Source organism: Panthera onca, chromosome C2 (genome assembly GCF_046562875.1).
Source record: "Panthera onca isolate mPanOnc1 chromosome C2, mPanOnc1 haplotype 2, whole genome shotgun sequence".
Lineage (NCBI taxonomy): Eukaryota > Metazoa > Chordata > Mammalia > Carnivora > Felidae > Panthera > Panthera onca.
In genome coordinates, this window is record NC_138347.1 from 148,734,342 (window position 1) to 148,751,788 (window position 17,447).

General features: G+C 35.6%; 1 protein-coding gene across 16 annotated transcripts in view; it reads right to left on the minus strand.

The window, feature by feature from the left end:
- The window catches only part of NKTR (natural killer cell triggering receptor), a 62,686-nt gene that overhangs the window by 21,435 nt on the left and 23,804 nt on the right, over positions 1 to 17,447 (minus strand). For 6 of the 16 annotated variants that reach the window (XR_009611955.3, XM_060638381.3, XM_060638376.3 and 3 more), the window contains exons 3-8: positions 12,964 to 13,038; positions 12,110 to 12,217; positions 11,310 to 11,354; positions 9,476 to 9,563; positions 886 to 915; positions 219 to 364 (exon numbers count right to left, since the gene is read on the minus strand). Coding sequence is in view for 12 of the 16 variants with exons in the window: in XM_060638381.3 (XP_060494364.1) it covers positions 219 to 364; positions 886 to 915; positions 9,476 to 9,563; positions 11,310 to 11,354; positions 12,110 to 12,217; positions 12,964 to 13,038 (492 nt within the window). In the remaining 4 variants the exon portion in view is untranslated. Of the gene's footprint in view, positions 1 to 218; positions 365 to 885; positions 3,854 to 5,603; positions 9,564 to 10,446; positions 10,462 to 10,974; positions 11,003 to 11,309; positions 11,369 to 12,109; positions 12,218 to 12,963; positions 13,039 to 16,146; positions 16,797 to 17,447 lie in introns of those variants that run through there. The other 10 variants (XR_013549921.2, XM_060638373.3, XR_013549922.2 and 7 more) reach the window with 10 other exon arrangements.

The following is a 17,447-nucleotide window of genomic DNA, read 5'->3' on the forward strand; positions in this document are numbered from 1 at the left end:
GGACAAGGCTGGTAACATGGGAAGTAAAAAGAAGTAAGATTTGATAAGATTTGTTGATGGCTTGGATAGAAGGTATGATACAGAGGCATGGGTTACTGCTGTATGTACTACTTGAATGGTTTTTCCACTACTAAAGTTCAGGAGGTATCTTTCAACTATAATCTTCACCGTGTTTTACCAGTATCCTAGCTCCCCTCCACTCCCCCCAAAACCCTTACCATCTTTTGATGATTTTGTGGCAAGCACCCCACAGTCAATTACTCGCACATCTGCATAAGGTCTGCTTGCAGCATCGGTTTTCAGATTTTCAATCTGTTCAATTACTTCAAAACCAGAAATAACCAATCCAAAGACGACATGCACCCTGTCACAATACAAATTCAAGAAAGAATTGGTTTGATGACAATTAAGCCACAATCAGTAATCAAGACAACTGTTATAAATGACATGTCTACAGAACTAAATATAAAAGCAAAGTGTTTGATGAATGAAGCAACTAGAAGGGAATTAGAACTTGACATCTGCTTCATAAAAAGGAAAAAATAAAAACACGACTCAAACCGGGCCTTAGTTTTCTGCTTAAAACAATATTTCTTAACTATTTTACGGTGGAGAATCTGAGAACAGATTGCACTCGATACTCAGAAACCGTCGTTACAGGGTCCCTAGAGATAGCAAGGCTGAGAAGTCTATCCATTGCCCAGATTCAGTGACATGACAATATGAGTTCTCAAGACGGACTAACCTCTGGTCCTTAAGGAGGGGCTTGGCTGTGAGAGGTTAGATCAGGAATCAAGAGCACCCCCCAGAGGTTCATCCATGGTCCAATTTGTAGTAGACTGGCCACCCCACCAACTCCCCAAGGTAATAAAATGTAACTCTTACCCATCCAAGTGTGGAGCAGGTTTGGTAGTACTATGTAAACATCAACACAAAGATGGCAAAAACCAGGTGTTCGGGTGAACAGAGCAGAAGGGCATGTAGAGAACAAAGAGGTAAAGATAAAAAGATGGGAAAAAGTTAAACATGATACACATCTCAACTTAAAAACCTTACAAACAGCCATAGTAGCCATTTTACTGGTTAAAAAAACCCTCAAGATTATAATTACAAAGTTGTATCTATTTCTCCAATATGAAGACTATACCTATACATAACATATGAAACAGGTTTGAAATGTACAGCATAAATATACAATAAAATTAAAGATACTCTCGAATCCAAAATAACAACAAAAGCAAAAATCAACTCAAAATTCATCAAGACAATTAAAGAGAATAAAAAGCACTATCATCTGCCCTAAGGAAAAAAAAGCGTGATCAACACTTGCTTGCCCCCCTCCCCCCCACCTCCCCCTTAAATGAGTTCTTCTATTTGTTACTTCTCATCCTGAGTCAGTCTGCATCTTTTAGGAAGGCAGATGGAGGTAGGCCTCGGGAGTCCTGTTTTCAAAACTTCCTGCCTCTCCCACCTAAGGTGAAGTTCTGCCACTCACACAGCAACTCTGAAAATGCGACAGGGAGCAAACCTCCAATTTGTCAAACTTCTGACAGCCAGCAAGTAATGATGGGTAACGTTATAGACACCTTAAATTTCCATGGCCCAGAAAATGCCCAACCAGCTTCTTCTACAGTCACAAACTGGCAGATAGTCACTCTTAGGAAGCCTATGGGGTATTATCTGGTTAAGAGATGTTGAACCCAAACTGGTTTTCCCATAGCATTCTCACAAATTTTCACACTATGTGAACTGCAGTGAAAAAATTCAAAAGCCACAAAAACCTTAGTTTATAATAATGAGAAATAGAAGAATTTGAGAAAGGACACTGGATATGAGGCTATGTTAAAGAAGTTAACTGTACTAGAAGCTCCCATATCAATTTTTATATTCATTTTAAGGCAATTCTAAGACATGTAAGTCAACAAAACACAATTTGTAACCTTCACAGCAATGTTAAAAATCATTGCAAGGAATGATAGCATTTATACTTACATTAAGAATATTCAGTTCTGAAACAGTACTATGGAATTTTTTTAAGTTGTCAATTTAGGAAGTTCCAGAATTTTAAAAGCAATCTTGAATTTTAAAACCACAAAGTCTCAAATTCTCCTTAGAAGACTGAGAAGTGGTAATTCAAGCCAATATAATAGTAAAAATGAGTAAAAACAGAAGAAAGAAAAAGAGAAAATCTAGCAAGCTGGTGAGGAACTAATGATTAAATAATTAAACCAGAATCCAGAAACTACTCTGGATAATAATGTGCTTCCCACAAATATAAAACTTTAGTAAAGCACACTAATGACAGGAAGAAATTAGTACATATGCTGGACAGTGATTCTATTGTATGAAAGATGTAAGAGGTAAAATTTTTAAAGGTAAAAAATGTTCTTATAGTGTAAGGGATCAAATTCAAATATGTAGCAGTGAAAACAAGGAGTGGTGTATTAATTAGGTATATTCCTCCTCCTTCCTTGATCCTTTCTCTCACAACTCTCAAATCTTTTGGTGCTAGGGAAAAGCCTACAGATTTTCCTAAAACACACAAAACCGAATTCAATTTGCTACGCTGGCTAATAGGGGTCCTGTAAAAACCACATGATGGCAAAACTTTCGAGCAAATGGTGAGATGAAAACAATTCAGCTAGTTGCAGTGATGTAGCAACAGACTACTTGAGACTGGATCTGAAGAGGGAATGGCTACCTTGGTGACAGATTCGACTTTTGCCTTGAATTCACATGAGAACTAAAAAAGTCGGTCCTTTATTCTAACGGGGAGGAAAACAAATGAAGACAAGAACAAATTATCTGAAGGACAAACTTCAGCTGGCCTGCTGTGCCTAAGCTGGTGTGAGTGATTAAGTCCATCACTGGCATCTGCAGTTCAGGATGCAGAAATACAAATTTATACTTTAACTGGGGTAGGCTACATATTAACAACACTAACAGTATCTGAACAAAGAAGCCCTTTGGGGTTCTCAGCCTACATTTCAGGAGTAGAAATAACACTGTGAAGCAGGCATACAGGCACTGGGCTGACAACAGACATGGAAAAACAGAGGGCACTGCCAAACGGGCAGGGAGAAAGGATATGCTCCGTCCATGCTACTCAATCCTACTCAACCGGGCAGAGATCTCATCCCACCACCTCTTAATCGTACTGATCTTTCAAAACTATACGGTTGTCAAGACCCATGCAGTGGGGACGGGACATATGCTCAGTAAGCTCAGACCTTAAAGGCCAGAGATTATCATCAACATGTAAGTTTACACACGCTTATGAAAACATACCTAAAAGAGAAAGAACCACAAAGAACATTTCAAATTATAAAAGCTTTCGATATTTTCACATTTCCATTTTCTCCTGTCACTCGACACTCATTTTTCCAGTTTTATCTACCCCGTGAATATACTTTAAAAATATAAGCATAAGGATTCATTTAAACTTTGTAAATCCTAGAAATCAAAAAGTGTCACTGTTACTCCAAAAAACAATCTACAGTTTTATACCATTATCAAAGAATCTTTTGGCCTTACACAGAAATTAATAGTTCTGTACTGCAATGAAATCTAAACCATTTTATACAATATACCCTCTTCCCCACCCTCCCCCAGAAGAGGTGTGGAAAATGGTGGAAACAAGCCACTGAAATTAAAATACACTTCCCAGGATTAACCATGAACAATAAAACACACTTGTTTTACATGTATTGCTGCCATAAATCAAGCAGAAAGTTTTTCTTAAAATGGTTCAATGCACATAACAATAGGATTAAAGAGATAAAGGCAAAGAAAGAAAAAGAGAGCCTTAGAGGATTGAGACATTACCTTTGGAGCGCACGGTGTAACACTCTTTCTGTAAATTTTACACAAAAATGGCAAGAAATAAATTGTAATACACTTTTAAGACAAGACTGATTCTATGTTTTAATATCAATATAACTTTGAAATTAAGTATTTTCAAGTTTTATGCAAAGCACAAGAGCTTTTTTAAAATGGAGGGCTCTAAATTTTCTTTCACATAGGATATGTACGTAGAGATGAACTATGCTTAAGAAAAACACTGTGGTTAAAATGGGAATCTGCTCAGAGCCTTAATATTGTAACACTAGAGTGTGAATAACAAAGCATTCTATTTCGCTTTGCAAATCCTACAAACTTGCTAAGTCAACCAACATCTTTCGCAAAAAGAGAATAATGTATCCTGAGTATACAAATCTAAAAATCTGAATGCCCAGGAGCAGTTAGTTACTACCAGTGGAAAGCAAAACGTCAATGAAAAGAATTAAGAGAATTCAGCACAAAATTTCAGGGAACTTTTTTCTTTTTCAGTAATTCTCTTCAAGTAGTTGAAGAACCTTTCATGTTTCTACATTTGAAATCTTTTTCATCACACTTCACAACAGACCACTATCGGGAGTAAATGAGCAAAGTTTGGACTGTAGTTTCTGTTCGCTGCCTTTACACACACTTTCGAAGTTAAGTCCCCACAACTAACAATAATAAAATAATAAAGCAGCATAATTAGAATTTTAAGGATCTTCTCAAAGGATAAAAAGGCAAGGGAGATAAAAGTATAAGAGTATGATGTCAAATTTTGGCCATGATACTTGCTTTCCCTGCCTAATCTGACTTTCCCCATTGTAAAAAAAAAATTTTTTCAAAAAGTACGCAGTCTGACTAACTCTGACTCTATTAAACTTTAAACATTATCTACTATTATCAGACCAAAACCCACATTATACACAGTGGACAAAATTCTTTATTAAGGTTTTGGACATATTAAGCCTTAAAATCTTTAAAAATAAGCTTTAGTTTCTTATAAAGGCATTGACACATGAATCGCTGTTAAAAAAGAATATGTTTCAAATAATGTGGTGTTTTCAATGGATGTTTTAAAAAGAAAAAGTGACTCCAGGTGTAAAGTAGTATGGAAGTAAAAATAACCTATTTCTGTCTAGCGTAGCCTCTTACATGCAATTTTCCCCTTCAACTCGCGAAACTACCACACAATCATGGAAGAGGCACCAAATTATACAGAGTGACAAGGGCCACAGAAACTAACCAAGCCGTGTTGCAGAGCTCCTCCTGTGTGTTCCAAAAGTCACCGAACAGCTTTCAAAAGTTCAGCACTCAGGTTCACATAATACACACCAAACACTACCAGACACAAAATCCCTTCCAGGCGGCTGACACATATGTCACATAAACACTAAGTAATAGTAAGACTGGATGTTACAGATGACACTTCATATTCAGAGAACTTGGGTTTCAGGTCAAGTTTCATCAACATCTTTGTTGATGAAAAATCTTACAATTTACACATGAAGATATTACCCCCCAAAAGGCAGGAAAACCAGAACCGCCCGGATTATTAACACTTACTAGCGTTTCTTCTCAAATTCATGAATGTGTGGAGGCAAAAAGCATTTCTGCACAAATTCTCTTTTGCTACCCAAAATCTCCACAGTTTTATAAACCCCTTAACAACAAACCACCCTGAGTACCCCTTGCTCTGCTCTGAAGTGACCAGCACTTCTCTCCTATGGAGGTGAGCAGCCACCTACAAGTCTGGTTAGAACACACCCTGGAACTTCTCTATGTTGCCCTCCTATAGTCCTCTTTATGCCTGTTAAAATATAAGGCTTTTTGTTTCAAGCTTGACTCGCCTACATTATCTTTTCTTCACTTTTTATAATTACCATGACCAATGATAGCGGCCAGTGACAAACACTGTTCTCCAGAGCTCTGTAGGTCTTCCTACTCCACGGCTGTACATAAGGTCCCACACACTAAGCAAAGGGAGACCAGTGTAACCACCACGCCATCGTTCTATCCATAGCTGATGAAGACTGCTGCCTAATTTAGACAAATGAGCCCGAAGTTTCTTTGCAGCACCTTTCAGACTGATGAAAATTAGGCAATTAGCAAACTATCTCCTTGAGGGGCAAGACAATGTTTGCACAGAAATCATTCCACATATTCAAAAACTTAGGATCAACCTACAAACACTTTCTTCCTTTTATGCCCACATTTTCATGCCAAAATGTTTACTTTACCTATGAGAATGGGTAGGTATCTTATAAACCGAAAAGGAAAGATAGAACTAACTCAAGGTGAATAGCAAATAAAACTAGAACCAAGGCCTCCTGATAGCTAGATTAGTGGCTCTAACCCAGAAAAATAGTTATTTAATACAAAGCTATAAACCACCCTAATTAATCTTTTTAATGACTACTTCATACAATACCTTCTTTATCTCTTCAATGAATATATACAAAAACAATGAAAATAAGAGCAGAATTAACAGACTGTTACTAACAGCCAAAGGAAAAGAAAAATGTTTCCCTGTGTGTCATTTCATCTTAGCATTATACATACAAGGAAAATGTTGGTCTAGAGGATCACATCCTTTTCTCCTCTAAGACTTTATAATTCTATAGCTTTTATTATGGTTTCTTTCTAGTGTTTGGCTCCAACAAATAAATAATAAAGGACAAAGTGACTAAATACTGAGTTAACTGGGTTACCACTTTGGTCCCAGGTCTTTGAATTTCTTCAAAAATACTTCAACATGAACAGACCGTTATTTCCTTAGTGATTCATGGGGACAGTGCTATATATCATCTCTTCCATGTTTCTTGAGCAGTATTATTCCAAAAAGAATCAGTTTTATTCTATTTAAACCCTCCAAAGCAAAATCTTTGTGACTAACACAGTAACAGACATAGGCAGTAACTGCAAAAATCACAAATAGTTTTAAAGAAGAAAATGCGAATTTTATCAGATATATAACTGTTCCATCCAAAGGAAGCAATATATGCACAATCATGTTTAACAAAAATGATGTATGCCTTAAGAAGGGGAAGTTTTAAATGCGTAAATAATAAAGACAATAGTTACTGCACAAAGCACAAGAATCTTTGAGGAACATTTTGCAAATACTCACACTAACAGCACCAAATTTACTCCTTAGGAATTACAAAGTAGATTTAAAATATGAGCTACAAATGCAATTTTGCAAGGATGCATTACAAGTTCTTAGTAAGCTTATGAGACTGGAACCATATAGGGAGTCGTTGGCATTTTACCACCATTGTCACACCACCCTTTCTTGTTCAGAATGCAGAAGAGCTGCTCAAGGTGCCAAAGGGCAGAGCTGTGGTGAGAGGGAGGGGTGTAGCTGCCGCCCTTGGGGAGCTGGCAGCTAGCCCTGCTACCACCAACCCTCGCAGCCCCACCTCTTAGAGTGATTGTCTGCGACGGTTTACACAACTTGAAGATAGTAAGTTCTTTTTTTTTTTTTTTTTTTTTTTTTTTTTTTTTTTTTTTTTTTTACTACTTCCAACTCCAAAAGGATTTGGACTTGCAAGACAGATTTTCAAACATTTCTCTTTTACGGACCATTATCTCCATCTTCCCTTTCTATAAAAGCAAGGAAGTGCTTTGTATAGAAAGGTGAATGTTAGTTTTATTTTATCCTTCAACACATGGGGAACTGGCAGTTTTAGCCAGCATAAAAAAAGCACATGCCACAAAAATTTCTTTAAAAAAAAAGATAAGGATCTTTTTTTTGTATGTGCAAAAACACTAAATTTGCTTCCAAGATTGCTTTTAACTGCAAATTCATTTCCATGAGTAAATTTCAAACTAAAAATAGAAAATTTTCTTTCAACACAAATTCACAGTGATTTTACTGCCATCTACAGTTAATTATGAAAAGAAGCTTAAAAATTTTAATCCTAATTCATGGATGTCAAAATTTTCATTTGGCATTCTTTGTCAAAAATAGCAGTCCAATGTAAAATTAAACTAGGTAGAAACAGCAATGGCCTTAATTTTGTTTGATACTAAGCATTCCTAGAAATGACTTAAGGATGTACTGAAGTACATAGAAACAAAATACTCTATATTTTTTTGAAGGGAGAACCTCAGACACTGGATTGTAATTAATGTATGCACCAGTTTTTACATTCTAACTGGTATGTGGCAATGGGAAGAAGCTGGTGCTGCCTGATAAATTTGCATGTACTGATATAAAAAAGGAAATCTAAAAGAAACTTTAGAGCCCTCAGATGGTAGCTTCTTGACCAATGAATCATTAGTTTATCATGTTCACAGTTCAGATAAGCTTAAAAATGGAAAATGGGAAACCTCAATCAAAGAGTAAACAGTTTTATATTAAATTACTATAAAAGAAGGTTTTCAAAATATTTCCAACTGATTTTTTTTTTTTTTTTTTTTTTTTTTGGGCCCTTAAGAAGGTTAAGGATAGAAACATGCTCTAGTAGAGAAGTCTTAATAACTACTGCTCTATGGGATCAAAACATGATCTAGGAACAAATGGTTTTGGTCCTCCTTTCCTGCACAGCTCCGAGCACTGTCATCTTCCATCAGCTTTCCATTTTTAGGACATTCTTAGAAATAGAATGCCCCTTATCTGAACTTTTATCAGATCATGTTGGAAATCTATTTTGCAGACAACTTTAAAATGTGAGATTTATTTTACATGAATAATTTACTCCTTTAAAGACAGGGAAGCGCCATTCACACTCATCCATTCAGAAAGATGACAAAAACTTTCTCTGGTAAACTGTGAATAAAATATTTCTCCAACATAGGTAGCACAACTCTAGAGATTTACTTCCAATCAAAAGCATTGAACTTCATGCTAGTCAATTATCTTTCTTATTTTATATCCTGGGATTATAATAAAAATAGGTTTTAGAGTAGCTTTAGATTAGAATATATAACTACAAGTATGCCAAAGGGCTTTCAGATGAGAAGTAAGTAAGGTTTTGGTTGTGCATGCACATACATGAAAAGTTGTTTATTTTTTTAAAAAGCAAATTCGGCATTCGGAAGTTTCCTGAGTGATAATCTCATAAATTTTGGTCGAAATGACAGCAATATTGGGTTAATTCAATTATGTATAGAGATCTCAGAAGATTTAAGATTTCTACAATGCTGATGCAACAGCAAATCACTCGTCTCTATACAATATCAGAAAATAATGGCACCTCTCTCCAATGAACTCAAAGAGCATCATTAAGAGAAAAAGCCACCATACAATGGTTTACTCAAAGCAACTACTTTCCAGGCCAAGAGGACATCTACTCCTAGGCCATGAACAACTTTTAAATGTTGACCAATAGTTTATGTTCCAATCTAGTTTTAGCAAACTGAGCCCCCAAATTTGCTAAGTAGAAGCCAATTTCTTTTCTTAAGATGACAACATATTTTGAAAATAATGTACATCTTCAAGTTACATCTCGTAAGTACCGTTCTTCAAATGCAGGATATATGCTGAAAGCTGAGGCGGCTGTTAGAGCTTACCAGTTTCTGTAACATTAGAAATTAATAATAAAGCCCAAGTTGACAGAATTCTAGCATTAAACTTGGTTTAACTATACCATCTTTCTCATGAACAGCGCTTCTCTGTTTAAGAAAAGCTCATCTCTGAATTATGCCTACTCACATGAAAAACTGGGAACCATTGGTATGTTTCCCTCGATTTGCCATTGACAAAAGGAACGCTCTGTCATGTTTGAGAATAAAGTTTTCATCTGTTTGAAGAAAACACAAATTCGTCAGTCTCCAATTATAAGCCACTTTTAAAGTGTAATGTTCACAGTAATAAATAGAAAGCAAAGGATGAAATTCCTCTTCTGGTCAGTACAGATACTTGTCTGAATATTTAGAAAAAAATTTTTACAACTAATCAAAAAACAAAAGCATAAAAAGATCAAAGATACTACTTAAAGCCTTGAGGAAAAGAACATATATTTAATACTTTATACAAACAGCCTTAGAACAGTCACTTTTAGTAGTAACGTAGTTTGGCTACATGATATGTGAACTATGACTTTCAGGGAAAACTAGTAAAGAAATTTTAGAAAAATCTCTACAGTAAAGCTCATTTCCTTCAAATTTCCAATTATCCTACTTAATGCACTAAACATGGGAGTTTAATAATCTTATGAACTTAGTTTCTATATGGTAAATTTATTACTCAACTGTACTAAAGCTAGACTACGAGAGCAAAAAACAAAAAATTACAGAACTTAAGTTGTAAGAATATGCCTAAATTAAATCAAGTATATAGATTCCTAACAACAGGATAAAAAATTACCTAAGGAAGAAAATCCTATAAAAACAAAAACTTAAAGGGCGAAACATAGTTTTAAGATACATAAGTATCTGCCGCAGGGAACAATCACATTCAAGCGGCCTACAACATCAGTCTCAAATTGCTACAAGCTGATAGAACCAGCTAATGAGCTGCTTCCTACTGGTTCAAAGGAAAAACTGCCATAAAGATCACTCAGAGAGGATTTTAATTCCAGCAGAAATATCTTGAAAATGAATTTAAATTTCCGTTTAACATTCATACAAACAAACCTTTCTTTAGAACAAACAGAAACATAGAAAACTTTAAAAAATGATTACCTTGGGAACAGGCTTCTGAAAAAGAGTGGTAATCCATTTTCCCCCAAAAGAAATATAAAAGACTATTATAACGCTGAAGCTATCATGGCATTAAAATCTAATCAGATTGGATCCCATTATCAATCTCTGCAACTGACTTTTCTAAGGCTTTTTGGGGCAAATGCAATAGTTAGACTTATGCAAATACTACTACTGTAGGAATAAAATACAATCATATAATTCTAGTACACAAAAGAAAACATACAAACCTTTGAGAAAGTAGGAAATACCAACTTTTATTCAAAGAAATTGTTTGGTTTAGGGGGAAAAAAGCACAACTAGATTTTTTTCCCTGATGTAGAACTAAGAGCCCATTGTGAAAAGAAAAAAAGATACAGATGCACGTATGAAATAGTATACAGAATTTTCCAAGTCTTCAAGCAATATAAGAAATCCAGCCACAACCTGACCCAGGCTGTCCATACACTTATTAGGAAGGGTGCAAGGGAACAGAATTGGAGTTTGTGTTACTGAGCTTCGTTCTCTTACCTTTTCATTTTGCAAAAGACCACATTCTCTATAAACAAAAGAATATGTTGACAGTTTTAGGCAGGAAGATAGGAGTTTTCATGTATATAGTTGCCTAACCTCCATGCTGAAAGTCATGTTTAACCATAAAGTTAGCCTTAATTAATCTTGTCAATTAAAAGTTACATATTACAATATAATTTATCCCCAAGTTCATGCAAATAAAGTCTTTTCATGCAGCATTAGTTTCATGCAAAAAGTGAACTATAAGTAAACCTCTCCTCATTAAAAGTACATGATCAAATTTGCTTTAACATCAGAACTGAAACAAAAGACCATAAAATATTAAGCCTTACCTTTAAAATATCCACCATAAATTGATTCTCCACCTTTTCCATTACCTGCAAATAATGACCTATATTAAGTCATAATGACAATTTAAAATATACTAATACATATAAATTACTTCTTATGCTTTCAATTTACTAAAGAAACTAACAACTTGTAATTGCTATAATCAAAATTCTACAAATCCTCAATTAACCTCATCTTTGAATATAAGTGCAAAAAAGTCCAGTACTGTTATAATAAATATTATTAAAAATTATCTCCAGGGGCACCTGGGTGGCTCAATCAGTTGAGCATCCAACTTTGGCTCAGGTCATGATCTTGTGGTTCACGAGTTCAAGCCCTGCGTCGGGCTCTGGGCTGACAGCTCAGAGCCTAGAGCCTGGAACATGCTTCAGATTCTGTCTCCCTCTCTCTTCCCTTCCCCTGCTCATTGAGCTCTCTTTCTCTCTCTCTCAAAAGCAAATAAAAATAAAAATAAAAAAAATAAACTAGCTCCATAACCCATTTATTTCAAAAAGTAATCATACCAACAAAATTCGGGAAGAATAAAAGTAATCCACAAGTACTTGGTATTCATTGTAAGAGAATTCACCAAAAATCTGTAATATTATTAAAAGTACATAAAAACAAAATAAAGTGGCTTAGTATTTTGCTTTTCATACATTTTTTGCTCTACAACATTCACTCATCCCACATCTATTCACTGACCACTTAATATTTACATCATACTGTGATACAATATTTACAATTAACAGTATGAGACACATAAGAAACCGATTATTAAAAGCGTAACTTTTAGCTCTACCTTCGCTGAAGTCCCCACCCTGAATCATAAAGTTTTTAACCACACGATGGAATGTGGAACCTTTATAACATAACTTCTTCCCAGTTGTTTTCCCAAGGCCTTTCTCTCCTGGAAAACAAAGAAATGACGTTTAGCTACAAATGTATCTGTCCATGGAAATTAGTCCAAATTAGTCCTTTGTGAAATCCCTCCTGTGTGCTGGCACTGTAAGAGACACAAGACACAGGGTGACGACGGAATACACACATGGGTTCCAAAAGTAAGTATCAAGCAGCATATAACTGTTAAATTGTGTGGCAGTGACTCTATATGCTATAGGAGAAAAGCAGATTAGAAATGCTTATCGCTCCTCCAAGAGAGAGCGGTGAAGGAGTTGGTACGAACACTGTATATGTACGTAAGTGTATCCAAGCACACACTTAAAAATCTTAATTTGCTATTTTAAAATAACTTCATAGATGTTTTTCCTATTTTCATTAAAAAATATATATAAACTCAACTATAAATAACAAAGAACAACTGCATTATGTTTTGCCTATCTTCTCAGCCTAAATTTCTTAGAAATCGGGAATGCTAAATTTGTTCAAAATACTGAAATTTAGAATTTTGAACTACAGTGTTTAGAGATGATTTAATTACATGCAGTAGTACTTTCTTTTTCACTTTTGAGACCATTTCTTTGTCCTCTCTTCAAGAAATATTTCCCTGATTTCCTACCAGTGAAAATAGTGTTTTTTAACGTGCTAAACTCATTTTACAGCCCATTACTTTTTAAGGAAAACATCTATTCTGTTAAGCAAGATAAAACTGTAAGTCATGACTTCTCATCAGAAATGATTTAACAATTCATTTACCTGAGCATAGGCAAAGGAAGTTTTTGCATGTTTTTGGACATATGTCTGAGAAGAGCTGAAACATAATGCGACCAACTGAAATAAAACACATTAAAAAAAACAAAGGTAAGCAAGATGATTAAATAGGTCATTTTATTTTATATGGGAGAAAACACAAATAATCAAACTGAATCAACAAACTGAAAAGTCCATTTTTGTAACTTAATTTTTCAAAAGGCTTAACGGGAAAAAATTTAATAGAGCAACACCAACTAACAAGAATTCTACTCTATTTGTTAGCGCTAGAACTCATATGCAGCCCACGTGGCTTCAGCCCGAAAACTGTAGGATTTCAAGTGTTCAAGTGTTGTAAAGGGGCTTCATATTATTAGATCCCTTTTAGTACAGTCTCCTATCTAAACACCATTAGTCTGCTTTAAAATATTCTCAATAATAGTTGTCTAATCTATGCTTGAGCCCCTCTAGTGATGAGAGCACATCATCATAAGACACTCATTCTGGCCCATACTGTTAGAAGAAGGTTCTTCTGCCCTCTGGATCTAGCTTTCTACCTTTATGCAAGAACTACTTAGAACCAACTTCCTGAACTGCCATCTTGGTTATGGTTCCTAAAAAATACCAAAAACACACAAAACAGACAGAAAAAAAAATACAATACACAGGAAATGAGAAGGAACAAGCTTACAAATTTGATTTAACTATACCACAGGGAAGTGCTTCACAAACTATTTAGTCTCAGGACTTCTTCAAACTCTTAAAAATTATTGAGCTTTTACAATGTGGGTTATATCTATTGCTATTTACTATATTATAAATTAAAACTCTGAAATTCTTAAAAGACAAGAATATAAAGCATACATTCCATCAGCTGTCAGAGTGGTGAGATCATTACGTATTGTATATCTGGAAAATTTGACTTGTGAATGAGAGCACAACAGGCAAATTGTATTACTACCAAAGTAGTTTTGCTTTACAGACCTGAAAGGTTCTCAAATAGAGTAAAAAATATTTTGATTTACAATCACTTTCCTGAGTCCCCTTTCCTTTTTATTCTACACAGTCTTTTCCATTATGAATGAACACTTTTATTTAATCAAAGGGATTTACAGAATAAATCAAAATTAACTGTGGACCAAATGTTAAGTTGTCTTCAGCACAGATGCACACTGATTGGAATCACTCTGTACCACTAAGATTTGAATTTATTCCTGGCCATGTCAGTCAGTTTCTCGGAGGACAAAACAAAGCTACAAACTACCTCGTAACAGACACCCTTAAGGGATAAAAAGTCGGATTAATGGCATTACATAAGACTTTCTTGTGTCAACACTCTGCTTATCGCTTCAGTGGAGCCAAATTTTAAAGCAATTTCAAAACGTTCTAGCTCATCTTTACATCTAAAGGAATGAAGAAAAAGATAGGGAATTAGAATTTTTTTAATGCATGTAATATCAGTAATAATACCACTCTTTGTATTTACATGGAAATATTTTGCTAGTGTAATAAAAATATTTTCAATCTTCATAAATCCCTGGGAAATAGCTGACTAGGTTGGTGACAAGTCAGTTCAAAACCATCTAGCTTTGCGGACTAGAACATAGATTTTTGGAATCCCTGTAAGATAGTTACTTTCCAGGATAAAAGATATAATCAAAACATTCAAAAACTTAGCTTTTTCTTTTAGGACTATAGTAACTTCAACATCAAGTTTCTTTTTTTCAAAACCTTTGATGCTTCCAAATGAAAGCCAGTAAAAGTTTCAAATGTTTCTAGTTCCTCCTTTACAGATGATTAAGAGCTATGAACCCTCGAGTGGTATAATACATATGAAAACAGTTAAATGTGATTACATTTCCAGGTCTAATATTCAGAGAGGGATAGCAAACGACAATGATGTTTCTAAAAAACCACTCACCTCTAAATATCTTACCCTCTAACTTGATGAAGAAAAAAAAATTCTATTCACTTCTCAATCTCATGGGACAGGGTCTAAGTTAGAGCTGAAGTTTTGGTTCCTTTATGGCATTATGTTGTTAAGAGTAAATGAAAGGGGTGCCTGGGTGGCTCAGTCGGTTGAGTGTTCGACTCTTGGTTTTGGCTCAGGTCATGATCTCACAGTTTGTGAGTTCAAGCCCTGCATCAGGCTCCACTCTGATGGTGCAGAGCTTGCTTAGAATTCTCTCTCTCTCTCTCTCTCTCTCTCTCTCTCTCTCTCTCTCTCTCTCTCTCCGCCCCTCCCCTGCTCACTATCTCTGTCTCTCTATCAAAATAAATAAATAAATTTAGGGGCACTTGGGTGGCTCAGCTGGTTAAGCATCCAACTTCAGCTCAGGTCATGATCTTGGGGTTCATGAGTTAGAGCCCCATGTCAGGCTCTGTGCTAACAGCTCAGAGCCTGGAGCCTGCTTCATGTTCTGTGTCTCCCTTTCTTTCTGCCCCTCTCCCACTCGTACTCTCTCTCTCTCAGAAATAAACATTAAAAAAAATTTTTTTAATAAATAAACTTAAAAAAAAAGAGTAAAAAAAAATAGAACAAAACCAAATTCTTTTGGGGGTGCCTAGCTGGTTCAGTCAGAGGAGCATATGACTCTTGATCTTGGGGTTGTGAGTTCAAGCTCCACAATGGGTATAGAAATTACTTAAAAATAAATACATAAACTTAAAACCAAACTGTTTTGGCTTCACTACCAGGCTGCCAGGTTAAAAACACTGCCAAACCCAGAAAAATAACTTAAAAATCCACAGAAAGAACAGATTAACCCAATCGGGCATGCAAGACATGAGAAAGGCTATGGACATTCAGTCACACTGGCTGAGACTGCCTTCTTAGTTTAAAATGTCTGCATACGTGGGGCACCTGGGTGGCGTAGCAGTTAAGAATCCGACTCAATTTCTGCTCAGGTCATGATCTCACAGTTCAGGAGTTCGGGCCTCACGGTGAGCTCCATGCTGACAGTGCTGAGCCTGCTTGGGATTCTCTCTCTCCCTCTCTCTCTCTGCCCCTCCCCCAGTCTTTCTCTCAAAATAAATACATAAACTTAAAAAAATAAATAAATAAACACTGGTTACACACAGGAAGGGCCAAGCAAGACACACCTAAGTCATGTTGTAATCCTGATGTGGCCACTAGATGGCAGCAATACAATCAGCAAGTACTTGTAATATGAATATAACAAACCTCACCTTTCAATAATATCATTGTTTCTTGTTCTCAGAAACAGCTGCACTGGAATTACAGGTATAGTAGTGAAAAAGGAGACATATATCATAGACATGAAAGATACAGTAGTTGAAAAAGTGAGCACTGGTTGGGAAAAAATATTTAGCAGATGGTACACTGCACAAGGCAAAGAATATCACATATACAATTACAAGTAAGAGATGAGGATAAGAACAAAGGTATGAACGGGTCGTAGGGGTTAGGCAGAGAGCAAAATCTAAGAGGAAATTAAAGAATGGATATACCACTTCAACAAAATCAGGCCATTTATCCATTTAACTGAGATTCTCCCCAGGTGTCAGGTGGTCCAATAGTAGGTAAGACACAGTGCCTGTTTGGGGGAGCTCTTGTCTTAGCTGGGAATGACAGATACAAATTCTTACACAATGGAGTGAGCCGTCAATAGTATGAACAAAATGCACTTATATCCACCCTAGGCCTGACTGAGGCATGTGAGGGCAGAGGGATAGGGACCAGGTCTGTTTACTCCCCACTTTATCCCCACTGATTTGTACAGAGTCTGGCACAAAATAAGTACACAATAAATACTTGAATAAAAACAATAAAAACACTTGAAACCAAAACTATTCAAAGATAGAACCTAACAAAATATAAATGAACAAACACCTAAATACACAGATAAAAAGTATTCATTACACCAGGAAAAGTTTTTACAAGTGGAACGACATCAAGACATTGCTTAATAAAAGCTATTTTCAGAGATATACAGGAAAAGACTTCTTCTAGCATTCAGGCGGTAGAATCATGTCACCTACAGGGAAGAGAAATGAGGCTGACTGCAGACACTTTACTTTAGAAACTGGAGACAACAGAACACTGCCTACCATCTCACACAGACTAATGGGCTGTGAACACAGAATTCTATACATAGCAAAGGAAATACAATAATTAGATTTCATCCTGAAAAATCTATTTGAAATATAAGCCTAAGATAGGACTCAAAGAACAAATGAGAAAAGGTTAGTGGGAAAAGAGTGATACTGAGCACTAAATCCATTACAACACAGAATCAAACCTAAACAACTATGGTAGGTATGGTTGCAAAATAAAATATAAATGTTTCAGCTATTGGGAAACAAAGTAGGTGTTGGTAAAATTTCTTTTGGCTATTTTTAGGAACCTTCTAAAAATATTTTCTTTTGAATAGGTAATGTTTTTCATGATTCAAAAATCCAACAGTGGAAAAAACATAAAGAATGAGAAATCTTATTCGTACTTCTGTCAACAGGTAATCACTTTCAAT